At 39.3% G+C, this 14,933-nt stretch overlaps 1 protein-coding gene across 1 annotated transcript in view; it reads right to left on the bottom strand.

Annotated features, from left to right (window-relative positions):
• The window catches only part of ASAH2 (N-acylsphingosine amidohydrolase 2), a 67,364-nt gene that overhangs the window by 32,228 nt on the left and 20,203 nt on the right, over positions 1 to 14,933 (bottom strand). Inside the window, 1 exon segment of the mRNA XM_003409023.3 lies at positions 14,407 to 14,484. Coding sequence (XP_003409071.1) covers positions 14,407 to 14,484 — 78 coding nt within the window.

Raw genomic sequence — 14,933 nt, 5'->3', positions numbered from 1 at the left:
TCAATCCATGTCAATCCAATAAACATTAACTGAGCGTTTGCTGTGTGCCAAACACAGGATAAACTGTGGTTTACTCCCAGAATCTCACAGACAGCAGAGATGTGAACAAATGCCTTTAACACAGTGTGACAAATGTTATAAAGAAATAGGCATAAAGTGTTAGGGGACCACAGAGGAGGCTGCAATAAATTCTTAAGGGTGTTTCAAGGAGAGGGAACAGCGGAGTAAATGCACAGAGGCGTGAAAGAGGATGTTATGCATAATTCAATATATCCTTATGCATAGTAATACCTTGTTTAAGTGGAGAGCTATTTGGAATACAAACAAATTTCCCATCTGTTACCTTATTTGAACCTCACAACAACCACGAGAGGTGGGCTGATATTACCTCCACTCTGCAGAGGGGGCTCAGGGAAGTAAAACGGCGGCCCAGTTGTCAGAGAGGGCCAAGACTCAACTCTAGGCCTTGTGACTCCTTGTCACAGTGGCCTTTGTAGAATCAAACCTCCACAGAGGTGAAAAAGAAGACATTTGCAGAATAGAAGACAGTAAAGCATACTAAAAAAATACTAGAAGTCTCAAAAAAGAGATACGGCAGTTCATAAAGTTTCAGATTAAACTGGAATTTTAAGTAAAAATCCTTTGTTGATTCAATTCTTTACTGCAGGTTGTATAAGCATTTCAGTTTACATTCTTTCCTCAGTTATACAGTGCATAAAACTGAACATTTATTTAATGACTAAAGATTTTTAGGACTCCAAGGTCATCATTCCCAGATTCAGTTCTCATTGCCCAGCAGATGTCGATGTGGGTCAGATTCGGCAAGCTTGAAACCCACAAGTGCTGAGTAATTAACATAAGTGAATTTAGCTGGATGGCACAATAGAGAGTAGTATGGACTGTGGAGATCTGAAGGGACTTGCGTGATTTAAAGGCCAAGTGCTCCACTCAACTCCAGCAAAATGTTGCCTTACGGGAATGTAGGCCCAGTGCTGCCATATATTCCAGTTTTTCAAAGGAAGGCACAAATCCAGATTTTTATAAAATATTTCCTGATTTTAAAATGTCGAATCTAGTTTCTTCAACAAATACGTAGGATGAAAACAAAGAAGGAGTACCATCATAAATTAAGAGACATAAGACACATAGCCAACAAGTGCATTGTGTGGGTTCTGTTTGGATTCTAATTCAAATAAGCCACCTGCAAAAAGACTTTATTGATCCGATCAGAGAAAATTGAGTACAGACTAGGTTTTAGATCACATTAAGAAGCAATTTTTAATTTTGCTGTTTATATTAATAGGTTATGGTTATGTTTTTTTAAAAAAAAGTCTTTATCTGATGGAGATACACGCTGAAATATTTATGGGTGAAATGATATGATATCTGGGATCTACTTTAAAATTCTCTAGCAAAATAAAGAAAATGGGGAAGAAAGGGAAATAGCGAAACAGAATGGCAGAATATTGCTATTTATTGAAGTTACATAGTTGTTACAGGAGGATTCATTACATTCATTATTCTAAATTAGTATACACTCAAAAATTTCCATAATAGTGTTTTTGTTTTTTAAATGTTGGCATCCATTTCAAATGTTTTTAAACACAGTGTCAGGCCAAGTCACCCGTCTGTAGGCTGGATTCAGTCCCTGAGATGTCTATTCACCACCGTGCAAAGGTATAGAGCTTCAGGATGAATATGTTCTAAGGTCATCCCCTAGAAGTTACTTTCAAGGCCTTGGTGGCACAATGCTTAAGTGCTCAACTGCTAACCAAAAAGTCAGCAGTGCAAAACCATTCAGTGGCTCTGCTGGATAAAGACCTGGCAATCTGCTTCTATAAAGATTGCAGCTGAAAAAACCCAGTGGGGCGGTTCTACTCTATCACATGGGGTTACTATGAATTGAAAATTGACTTGACAGCACCTAACAACAACAAATATTTAAGAAAATCTTTCTATTAGTTTTTTGGGGGAGGGCAGGGACAGGGGAGGTGTCTTTTTCTCTTAAAATTCAAGTGCCAGGAATAATTCTCATCAACTAGTGTTTTCTAGTTAGTTAGATTCTGCTTCTTGGGAGTTTTACTCTATTTCAGAGAAGCCCTGGTGGTGCGATGGTTAAGGGCTTGATTGCTAACCAAAAGATCAGTGGTTCAAACCCACCAGCTGCCTATATGAGAGAAAAGACCTGGTGATCTGCTCCAGTAAAGATTTCAGCCTACAAAACTCTATGGGGCAGTTCTACTCTGTTCTGTAGGGTAGCAATGAATCAAAATCTACTTCACAGCATACAAAAAACAACAACAATTCTATCTCATTTGGAAGGCAAATGAGGCAGTAGCTGTGGCAGTTCCATGGCTCTCTGAGCAAAATATTTCTGTCTGATACGATCACACTGATGTCAGCCAGATTCAGCCAGAATGAAATCTCTTCGGTGCAATCAAAGGAAACCCATAGAGCAATTCTATCAGCACTATTACTTCACATTTATTAGGCCAAACACTTTATATACAGTATTTCATTTTATTCTTTTAAGAACCCTTTGAGGCAGGTACTATCATTATCCTCATTTTGCAAAGAAGGAAATGGTCTCAGAATGGTGAAATAACCTAATCAAGGTCACACAGATGTACGTTAATTTACAGGCTATGAATTCAGGTTTGTCAAACTATAAAGCTCATGCCCTCATTTGCTACGGAATACTGGCTCTATTCCTTCTGTTCACTCACTTGCTCATTCAATACACATTTAGTTCACCTGATTTTATGCCAGCTCTGGGGACACAGAGACAATGAGGCATCATCTTGCCCTTGAGGAATGCATCACAGAAGATATGACATTTATGTTGGGTCTTAAAAGATGGAACGAACTTTGTAAAAGGACCACTGAAGAAAAGGCAGAGTTCCTGGGTAGTGCAAAGATTTAATGCAGTCAGCTGCTAACCAAAAGGTTAGCAGTTCGAGTTCACCCAGAGGTTCCTTGGGAGAAAGGCCTAACAACCTACTTCTGAAAAATCAGCCATTGAAAATCCAATGGAACACAGTTCTACTCTAACACACCTGGGGTCACCATGAGTCAGAGCTGACTCAGCAGCAACTGGTTTAGCAGGTGAAATAGAATATGCACAGGCATGGAGATGTGAAGGAGTACGTTGTAATCAGAGAATGGATAATCAGGGTGGCTGCAGCAGAATGGATATGGGCAAGGAAAGATGGCTGTTGTTCCAGTAATTTGATCAACATAAGTTTACTGTTAGCCAAATGGGTTGTAATGGTTAATGTTATGTGTCAACTTGGCTAGGCTATGATTCTCAGTGGTTTGGCAGATATTATATAATCATCCTCCATTTTGTGATCTGATGTGAGCAGCCAATTAGTTGGAAGGGAAATTTCTTTCGGGATGTGGCCTGCATCTAGTATATAAATGGATGTTCTGGCAAAGCTTGCTCACTCTCTCAACCCTGCCATCTCCTCAGTGTCTGGCCTCCCTTTCTTGGGACATAAGCCAGCAAAGGTCTCTAGTCTGTTGCTTGGCCCACAGATTTTGGACTCACAAACCGTTACAAGCCCATGGGCCAGCAGAGACTTCCAACCTGTCACCTACCCATGGATTTGGGGCTTGCCAGACTCTACAATTGCATGAGCCATTTCCTTTAAATAAACTTCTCTCTCTCTCTCTCTCTCTCTCTCTATATATATATGCTTCACTGGTTTTGCTCCACTAGAGAACCAGTCTAAGACATGGGTGCACTATGTTAAACCCAAGGAAAACAGGAAGCATGTGTTCTGTGCTATCAAGTAACTTACAATGAGCTTTTTTTTTTGATAATATCTGTGGAGAAAGTAAATGCTTGGAATTTTGGTCTACTAATTGGACTATTGACTTAAATTCTTATTTGTTTCATTTATCTTAGCCCTTAGGAAATAAGTTGAACTTTTTCTCTGCAAAATTGAAATAATGAATATTCAAATAAAATCATTTAAGAAAAGGAAGGTGTATTTTTCCTCCTGTGCCCCTTGAAATACTTACTATTAAAATATCAGGCTTGCAAGCAGTCATCCAAGGCACAACATTTGGTCTCTATCCATCTGGAGCAACAGCAGAAGAAGGAGAGTCAGGAATAGGAAAAAGATATGGATGTGTGGCTAATTGCCTCCATAAACAACTGCCTCCTTTGCCATGAGACCAGAAGAACTGGATGGTGCCTATCTACCGTGACTGGACATTTTGGTCAAAAACTAAGAAGAATCCTGATCAAAAGGGGAAAAAAGCAGAACAGAATTTCAAATTATCATGGACTCCAGACTTCCCGGAGCCATAAAGGTTTGATGAACACCTGAAACTATTGCCCTGAGATAATCTTCAAACCTTAAACCAAAAACAACCCCTGAAGCCTTCTTAAAACCAAACGGTAGTTTAGCTTAAGTAGTAAAAAATGTCAGCCTTGAGCATTATGCTCTTTTAAGAGCAGTCTATATGGGATCAAATTGACAACAGCAACCTGAAAGATTAGATAGGAACCTTAGGGAGCAGTAAATTTATGTTAACGGTTGAGGAACTACTCAGAAAAGGAGGGTGAGAATGTTTGCAGAACTCAAAGAATGTAATCAGTGTCACTAAACGGTACACGTAGAAACTGTTGAATTGGTGTGTTTTGCTGTGTATATTCTCAACAACAAAATTAATAAAATTAATAAATATATATATCAGGCTTGTCACAGCAACCAATGTAGTATGGTAACAGATGAATATTTATAAAGATAGAGGGGTGGCCATTTTAATTTATAAAGGCTGTACTCACAATTTATCTGGTCAAGAAATATTCATCAAAACAAAGTTCAAAAGAGAAGAAGAGAGAGTTAAGTAGTTTTAGAAGAAGAAGCTAGAACACAGACATAAAGTGATGAATACATGCCTGAAAATAAACATTTTAAAATAATGATTATGTCACAGCAAGGATTAAAAAGAAGAAACAGGGCTCTGGTTGAGGCTTGATGTATTCAAGAGTATTGGGGAAGTCAAGAGATTTGGGTTCTTATCCAAGTTTGTAGCAAAGTTAGTTAAATTCTCTGGATCTCTGTTTCCTGAGATTTAAAAAAAAAAAAAAATAGATCCCAGCTGTGCTTTGTGCATCAGTCAACAACATATTAGTATAGAATATTATCATTATTTTTTACTCCTGTGTAAATGAGGGATTTGGAGCAGATCTCTAAGGCCTTTTTAATTCAGACATTGTGTGCTTCCTACTCTGACTGAAAAAAGAAATAAAAGCCAAGTGCAAAATCAAGCTCCTTAAATATTCTAAAATAGACCCTGCTCGGTTTGCCAAGCCAGGCCCAGAGAAGGGGCACCTTTGTTTGATTTTCACCAAAGGCCCTATGTGCTAGTTGTACCCTCACTAACCTAAATGTCCATCAAAAGGGAAATAGAAAACTGTCCATCATTCAAGAGTAGCATTCATGAAGATTGATACCATGGAAGCTTTTTGAGTAAGTATAATATAGGAAGGCCATATGATTCAGTGGCTGAGAACACCAGCTCTTGAGACAGATACACCTGGGTTTGACTCCTATCTCCCTACTTACTATTTTTGTGACTTTGAGCAAGTTACTTTATCTTTTTGAACCTCAATGTTCAGATCTGTAAAATGAGAATAATAGTACTTACCTCACTGCATTGATGAAAATTAAAGAAACTAATATAGTAAAGGAAACCCTGGTAGTCTAGTAGTTAAGTGCTACGGTTGCCATCCAAAAGGTCGGCAGTTCGAATCCACCAGGCATTCCTTGGAAACCCTATGGGGCAGTTCTACTCCATCCTATAGGGTCGCTGTGAGTAGGAACCGACTGGATGGCAAAGGGGTTTGATTTGTTTTTTGAAATATAGTAAAACCTGCAAAAGCCAGAACCTGTATAAGGCAGAAACCTGTTAGAGAAGGAAAACTCAAATATTTTCTACCAAAACAATCAATAGAAAAGTCGTAAGACGGCACCTTGTCAAAGGCGGAAAACTTTCAAGACCGGGAAAAACAAAGCAGTTCCATGGAGTTCCAGTTCTCACAGCTTTCCCTGTATATGTAAAGTGCTAAAGCCTGGCCTGTACTAAGAATGGAATAAATATTCACTATGACCGAGCAGTGGTTCAGCATTCCGCTGCTAACCAAAAGGTCAGCAGTTCAAATCCACCAGCCACTCCTTGGAAATCCTTTGGGGCAGTTCTACTCTTCCTACAGGGTTGCTCTGGGTCGGAACCGACTTGACGGCAGCAGATTTGGTTTTTTTTATAATAATGATGGAGCCCTGGTGGCATAGTGATTAAGAGCTCGGCTGACGACCAAAATGTCAGCAGTTCCAATCCACCAGCGGCTCCTTGCGAACGGTATGGGGCAGTTCTACTCTGTCCTATAGGGTTGCTATCAGTCGGAATCAACTCAAAGGCAATGGGTTTGTTTTTTGTTTTTTTTATGAAGATGATGATTCGGGAAAAGGAGCCGCATAGCTCTGGAGGGTACTGAGATAAATATATTATTAATACAATGTTAAAATATACGGGGCATGTGTGTGTGTGTATACGTGTATGTATTCAGAACATATATATTCAATCGATACATACCAGCATGAAATGATTACCGTATTTTTATGTAAACAATGTGTGGCTTCTGCATTTGTTTGCCAGCGGTGCCCTCGCCTCACTAAGCACCCTCACAAGAGTTGCCATGTCAATCCTATTCTACATGTTGCTGTAAAAAGGAAATTAGCATAGTGCGCTTATGAAAGTACCTTGCAAGGGAGGGTGCAGCCAGCAAACAAATGCAGAAGGTGCACGTTATTTGTGTAAAACTACGGTAAATGAGAATACCCTGCCCTCTTGTGGCAGAGACTTGTGTGCTCACAAAATACCTATGTACTCTTCTTTTTTCCAGTCACACTTGCCGGGTGGGGCATGTGAAATAGCTCTAGTCAATATGTGTGCAGAAGAACTATCCAAACTTCATTAAACTTTGTATGACTGAGAAATAAACGTTTAATGTGTTAAGCCACTGGGATTTCACATTCTGTCTCTTGTGGCTCCTGACATTTATTACCCTGATTACACAGCCTTCTCACCTCCCTCATAGTCCTCCTTACTCTGTACAGCTGCAGAAGGCTTGGTGGAAGAAAGGGAAAGGGTGTTTCATTGTGTATAATGGATAGGTTATTGAGTCCATGATTTTCCCAAAGGGGACAGAAGCAATAAATGCAGACTAGACTGCTCAGATTAAAGAAAGACAATGAGTTGTGGCACAGAAATGCTCTTCCAAGATCACGGGTAAACCCGATGGCCAGCAACCTGAAGACTCTTTCTGCCATCTCCGCTCTAGAGAACAGATATGCATTCTCAACTAATCCTTTCGTTACCTTCTTTAAAAAAGCTCCTCTAGATAATGCTATTGGAAAGATATCTGGTCTGGGTGGATTGTGGAAAGTTACTGCCCTAAATGGTATCATTCAGAGATCAACAAAAGGAAAGAGGAAATAGTAAGAGAGGCTTTTCGTGTGCTTGTTTGCTTATTTTAATTCAGTCTAACTAGGAATTAAAGAGATACAAAGGAAAACAACAGTGATTTGGATTTTTGGTTATCACTTGGCAGCAATTGTAAAGCATAATTACCCAGATTGGCAAGAATGTGGAAAACGACACTCTGCTTATGTTTTAGTAGCAGGAGTATAAACTGCAAAACCTTTCACAGGAATGGCAATTTGTAGGAAAAGCCTTAAAATGCAAACATTCTCTCTCTTTGGCTCAGCAATCCCTAGTCCAGGAATTTAGCTTAAGGAAATGATTGACAAATATGCAAGAATGCTCATCACAGTGTATTTTATGTTGAAAAGATGTAAACAACCTAAATATCACATGATTACTGATCAGTTAAGTAAATTACACATATACGTAATAGAATATTATATAAAAAAAAATTAAAAATGAAGATATTCCAAAATGAGGAGATGGTCCCATATATTGTATATAGCAAGTTGCATATACAATAAAATGCCACTGTTTAAAACAAAAAATTTATAAGTATGTTTAGGAAAAAGTCTACAAGACTATGTAATAAAATGTTAGTAGAAATTGTCTCTGAGTGCTAGGATTACTCTCTCTTGGAAGAAGTGTGGCCAGAATGCTCCTTAGAGGCAAGGATGGTGAGACTGCGTCTTACATACTTTGGACATGTTGTTAGGAGGAATCAGTCCCTGGAGAAGGACATCATGCTTGGCAGAGTACAGGGTCAGCGGAAAAGAGGAAGACCCTTAGCAAGGTGGATTGACACAGTGGCTGCAACAATGAGCTCAGGCATAACAACAATTGTAAGGATGGCGCAGGACCGGGCACTGTTTCATTCTGTTATGCATAGAGTTGCTATGAGTCGGAACCGACTCGACGGCACCTAACAAACAACAACAACTAGGATTACTAGAATTTTTTGAATCTTTTTTGACCACTGTGGAAAATTTAGAAAATACATAAATAAAAGGAAGATTTACTTAAAAAACCATTTGATAGTCTCAGTACATGGGGATAACATCACTGGCATTTTTTATAGTATTTTAAAGCTTCTAAACCCCGGTAGCACAGTAGTTAGGAGCTACCTCTGCTAAACAAAAGGTCAGCAGTTTGAATCCACCAGGTGCTCCTTGGAAATTCCATGGGGGCAGTTCTACTCTGTCCTATAGGGTGGCTATGAGTAGGAATCTACTTGATGGCAACGGGTTTGGTTTTGGGGGGGTTTCAGTGTCCAGAGTGAGTGATTCCAAGTATCCTTTATATAATAACTTTTTAGTCAAGCTCACTTCTTATCACATGTTCCCTATAGGAAAATAAACATAAAAATGCATCTGAATATTAACCATGTTTAATTTTGGGTAGTACAATTTGGAGTGGCTTTTTCTTCCTTCCTGGGTTTGCATATTTTTCAAGCCTTCTATGGTGAGTATACATTATTTGCATACTAAAAAAGGAATAGAAAAAGAATAATAACTTTCCAAATCTCTTCAGGTTAAGAACTTTCCAGAAATCCAGTAATCAAGTAAGTCCAATGCCTTCAACCAGATTATGATAACTGGTTTTTATGACTTTGATTTCTAAACTTGCGGCAATTTAAATTACACAAACATGATCTACCTCTGTTATCAGTCAACTATGGTCACCAATGTCTTCAAAGAAAACCCTTCAGTTAAGTGGAGATGGGCCAAACGCAGGGTGAAAACTCATGTGTAACCTGGCCTGCGTTCCACCGGACAGGAACGACACAAACAAGCTGGTAGGAAAGTTAGAGCAGGGTGTCAGCATCAAGCGTCTCGACGACACGGAAGGTGCAAACTGGGACAGAAAGATTCGGTGAAGGATGTAGGAACGAAGAGCCCAAACCAGTTGCCACTGAGTTGATTCCAACTCATGGTGACCCCGTGTGTTTCAGAGTAGAACTGCTTCATAGGGTTTTCCAAGGTGCCTCTGGGAGGGTTTGAACTGCCAATATTTCAGTTAGTTGAGCACCTAACCATTTGTGATACCCAAGACTCCTGAACAGAGAGCATGGCTTTATAAGCCAGAGTTAATGCTCGTGGAGAAGGTATTTACAAAGATGAGGTGAGATGAAGAGAAGAGGTCAAGAATGGCTTAGTGAGGGTGGCCGCTGAGGTTTCAGCACGTACTATTTGAATGGATTTAAGTGGACTGAGAGTATAGAAGGTAGAATAAAGAGCAATAGAGAACAAACGTGGAGGCATTATAATTCAAGAAGTCATAGTCTTAGATGGTAAAGAAGATTTATACTCCCTTCCCTTCACCCCTTCTATACGTTAATACCATTCAAATAAATTAATGTTATTCCATAGATTGGATTCCTCTGTTTGTACACAACATTATTCAAGTAGGTCAAATGAATCACTACGCCTGTGGTTTTTTAAAGTGTGCCTTTAAAGGGGCGCCTTCCATTGCCCCTTTATGTAAGAATACAAGGATTTGCAATCTGTGAAATAGAAGGCAATAGGGTTGTCATCCAAACACCTGCTCAGATCTTCCATACAACTCTAAGGAATATGAGCCTTGTCATATTGATTCCTGGAGGGCTGACAAGGTGAGGAAAAAGAATCCATGCCACTTGTGCAAACTCAAGGAAGAAAACTCTCCAGAGGAAAAGAGGCAGGAAAATGGAAGAAAAGAGAGACTAATCCTGCTGTGCTGCAGCATGATTAAGAAAGTGAGCTGGTCCGGTCCCTGTGTGGTACAAAAGGTTAGCATGCTTGGCTACTAACTAAAAGGTTGGTGGTTTGAGTCTACCCAGAGGCATTTCAGAAGAAAGACCTGGCAATCTGTTTCTAAAAAATCAGCCATTGAAAACCCCATGGAGCACAGCTGTTCCCTGGCACTGGTAGGGTCACCATGTGTTGGAAATGACTCAACAGCAACTGGTTTAGTTTTTGTGTTTGTTTTCCTTAGCTGCCTCTCCCAGAGCTGCCTGCACAGATGACTGTATGAGAAGTGACTCTGCCACAAATCAGGGCTGCTATTCAGATTGTGTGCCCTTGTGACTTTCCTTCTGGTGCAGATATTTGAAGCCTGTTTTATTTTCTCTCTTCATAGCTTCTTCGTGTACATAATATCTTAATGCGCCAGGGTCTCTCAAAACCCAGTTTCATCTCCTCCAGTGGTGACAGCCTCTTTCTTCAAGGTGTCTTCCAAAGTCCCCCAAGGTAAATTTTGAAAATGCCACACAGTTTATATTTTAACTCAAAACATCCCAAACATGTTCTCCATTTCTGGAGAAATTCATTCACTGTTTTTTTAATAAGGTGGTATAGACAAAAAGACAAATATTTTCCTTACATAGATAGATCAACTAGAGCCAATGTTAGCCTCACAATTATAGAGGTCTTAATGGTTTACGGAATGCTTTCACCCACATAATTTTATTTCATTTCTCACCTCCCTTCCTAACCCTTCTAGAACCCATTACCCCCCCACCCCAGCTTAAAACGCTTTAATGATTTTCCCTTCCCCTTAGTATAAGACCAAAATCTTTACCATGGTCTTTAAATCTTTTTAAATCTCTCACTTTGCCTCACAACACCCTGCCCCATTGCTCTCTGCACTCCAGTCACATCAACCTTCCATCACTTCCTCAAATGGGCCACAGGAATTTTGTACATGCTTCTCCCACTATGTTAACTGTTCTTTCCCTCCCATTTTCCCAGTTAATTCCTACTCTTCCTACAGTTTTCAGCTCCATTGTCACATCCAGGGAAGCCTTTCGCAATCGCCCTGATGAGGTCAAATCTCTCAATAGACGTTTTCATAACTTCACATACCTTCCTGTCTTAGGCCTTAATTCAGTTATAACTTTACAAGAATTTATATGACTATCCGAGTATCTCCTGTCTCCAACAGCAGACTGTAAGTTCTGTAATGGTAGCAACTACATCTATTTTTCTCACCAGACTGTCCCTAGTACAAGCTCAGTGCATGACACATATATTCCACAATTATTTAATGCTTGAGTGAATGAATAGTAATCTCTGTGTGGAGGGAAAGTGTTATATTTACATTTGAAAAATGGGGAAACTGAGTCTCACAAGAGTTGAAGGGATTTGCTCAAGGAGCACAAACACAGATATCCTTATCCCAAGGCCAGAGAATGCATCACTCCAAATACTGGGAAGTATTGTGTGGCATATAGTTGGTGCCTAGGGCAAACTTGTTGAATAAAGAAATGAAGACAAAGTAGGAAGGAAGGAATTATGAACATCAATATGGATTTCCGTGTGAATAGGATAGTCTTGGCTTCACTATAAACTGTCCCTATGACACTGGCCAGGCCATATCACCTTTCTAGGCCTTGGCCCTTTAGCTGAAAGTTGTACTGGCTGGTCTCCATGCTATACAATTCTGAGATTCTGTGTTCTCAGACTCCCTGCATCTTGGGATTCTGTCTAAAGGCAAGCACCTACATGTGGTGTCTGAGTTGTTCCAGCAGCCCAGATTTGGCTTTACATTTTGGATCATTTTCAGCATACTCAATGAGCAATTATCACTATGCAACAGGAGGCAATTCAGGAACAATTACATCAAGAATAACATATGGTGGTTATAGAAACAATGGAAATTTATCATGGTGTGTTAAACACAGCAGATAGAAAAGCATTGCTATAACCTTGACAGTTGACCCTGGGACATTCAGATATGCAACACAGATATATGCAAGGAATTAAAGAACATGTGGGCATAGCATTTGTGAGCTTTCTGTTCCCACTTAAAAGATTCAGAAACCAGTAAAAGAGAATCATGAATAATCTGAATCCTTAAGCCAAGAGTTAATAGAAACTATTAAGGGAAAAGCCATCTTTTCCCAACAAATCTGAGATGCTCAGTCTATCTAGCCATAGATGTACATTCTTATCCTGACACTCCTGAGCAGAACCCACTTCTAATCAAATTCCCCACTAAAGTGCTTCACAATTTACAGCTAACTTGCTTTCCAAATTTATCTCTTACCCACTCTTTGACCTTGCCTACACCCCATCCTCACAACTCACTTCTTGTTCTTCATGAACTCCAGGAGAAATCCTTTGGCTCCTTCAAGGTCCAGCTCAAGGGTTGTTTACTCTTTGAAGCCTTCTGCTGCGCTCTCAGGCAAAACTCAGGCCTACCTCTTCCAAATTCCCACAGCATTTATTTATGCCCACATGACAGCACTAATGACTTATTATGGTTATTTGTCTATCTGCCTCTGTCTCCTGCCCCCAACCACCCCACTAACCTGTAAGCACATTCATGATAGAGACCATGCCTTATTTATCATAATTTTCCCTAAACACATATTAAATGCCTGACGTATAGAAAGTCTGTTGAATGGAATGCCAAATAGTAACTAATCAATAGATGAATTTATTGTAACGGAAGAACTAGTTCTATTATGTCAGCCCATATATCAACGTTTATTTTAACAGGGAATTTTTAGTGACCCTGCTTTTAGTGACGCTAATGCTAGGCATTCCAATATGCCAATAGTGGATTTATTTGGAAGAGGTAGAATCTTCTAAAATTATTAAACTCTTTTTATATGCCAGGTACCAAGCTAGAGCTTTGCATGCATTATCTTGTTTAATCTTCAACAACTGTAGGAGCTATTATTATTCTCATTTTCAAATAGGATAATTGAAGTATAAGTGGATGAATTACTTTCCCCAAGCCACAGAGTTAGAAAGTGGCAGGGTTGGAATTGAACCCATGTCCAGCTGGCCCCAAAACCTGAACTCACCACGATGCCGTCTTCTGTCTAGTTATAAGGCCAACCCTGGTAGCTGAACCGTGAGTCTTAGCCTTTAATGTTTTCCTTTACCCCTTTGCTATTTTTAATTCACTGCTAATTTTCATTTGGATATTTCAGAATCCTACCTGATACACCCCTCATCGCCTTTTCTAAAACTTATTATCAGCATTTTAAGGACTCATTTTATCCCACAATTTTAGAGACACAGAGCAGTTATAGAACTTGTCCAAATCACCTAGCTAATAAGAATAAGTCAAGGTCAAGGTAACCTGGTACTGTGTCAACCACTCACTCAGTCAATTCCTGAGTCAGTCCAAATGCAGAACCAAAATCACATATGAATGCCAATGCCTTCTTTTTGAACAAAATAAAATCTGTGAGTTTTCTAATACGCAGTCACTATCGGAGAACAATGTTAAAATTTGTTTTTAACTGTAATTTCACCTCATCTGCTTCCTTTAGGTGGTATCAGTACTGCTTTTGTAACAAATTGGCGTTGTCCTGCATTAGACTTAACCCTTTTAGGAACCCGTAAAACAAAACAAAACCCTTTGGTTTGAGTAGAACTGCCCCATAGGGTTTCCAAGGAGCAGCTGGTGGATTCGAGCTGCCTACCTTTAGGTTAGCAACCAAACTGTTTTAGGAAAATACCCAGGTTAATAATTACTTCCTGGCTGGTCAGATTTTTGTCCCCATTTTAGCAAGAAATCACTGTACAATATCATAGGACTTCCACATAAGAGATCTTGATATAGTAATAAGCACTTATGTTTACTGAGTCTTTATATTACATGCCAGATGTTGTGCTGACCTCTTTACTCAGATCCCACACTAAGGTAATATTTGTATTAGCCTCATTTTACAGAGGAAGAACTAAACCCTGAGGGACTGAGAACCTTGCCCAACGTCACATAGCTGGATCCTAGATATGTCTGCCTCCTAGAGTCGAAACATAACCACTTGACTTATTAACCATTTGACTTATTAACCACTTGACTTATTCCCATCTCTGCTGCATGATTCTATTCTCTTCCCATACCCTACCCCTTCACCCTTAATCAAGGAAAGTTATCCTGACAGACTAAAAAAAGGAAATACAGTACCTGATGAAGCCCAGGTCATGTCCATTCAGATCTACCATTTTCAAAATTACCATTTCTTTATCTGTATTTGAAGAGTACCTGGTCAACAAAACAGAGAAACTCAGTCAATTCTGTGTGAGAACCTGGCCCTTGTCTTTTGAGACAAACAGTAAAGCAGACACAAAAACAAAAAATGCCTCTTGATAGGTGAGTTTCCCTGGCAAGTAATAAGTCCCATGTATTATATCCTGTACCTCATTCCTCAGCTAAGAAAACAGTTTACACCTGTGATCAAAATTGGAAGCACTATGTAAGCTGATTGGAGCAGAATTATACATTTTCATATAATTTATTGCATTATACAACATACATGTATGTTTTTATACAGAAGATTTATCTTTGCAATTTCTCCTCCAGTATTGAATTTTAATGGAACATCTTAAAAATAGCTAGAAATCTGCAACACAAAAGTATTCACGACCTACGACTTAAAGCTTTTTTTATGTCCTTTCAAAAGAAAGTAGATTATATTTTTTAAAAATCACCTC

The sequence above is a fragment of the Loxodonta africana genome, chromosome 16 (genome assembly GCF_030014295.1).
Source record: "Loxodonta africana isolate mLoxAfr1 chromosome 16, mLoxAfr1.hap2, whole genome shotgun sequence".
NCBI classification, from domain to species: Eukaryota; Metazoa; Chordata; class Mammalia; order Proboscidea; family Elephantidae; genus Loxodonta; species Loxodonta africana.
This window is presented reverse-complemented; position numbering and strand designations above follow the sequence as displayed.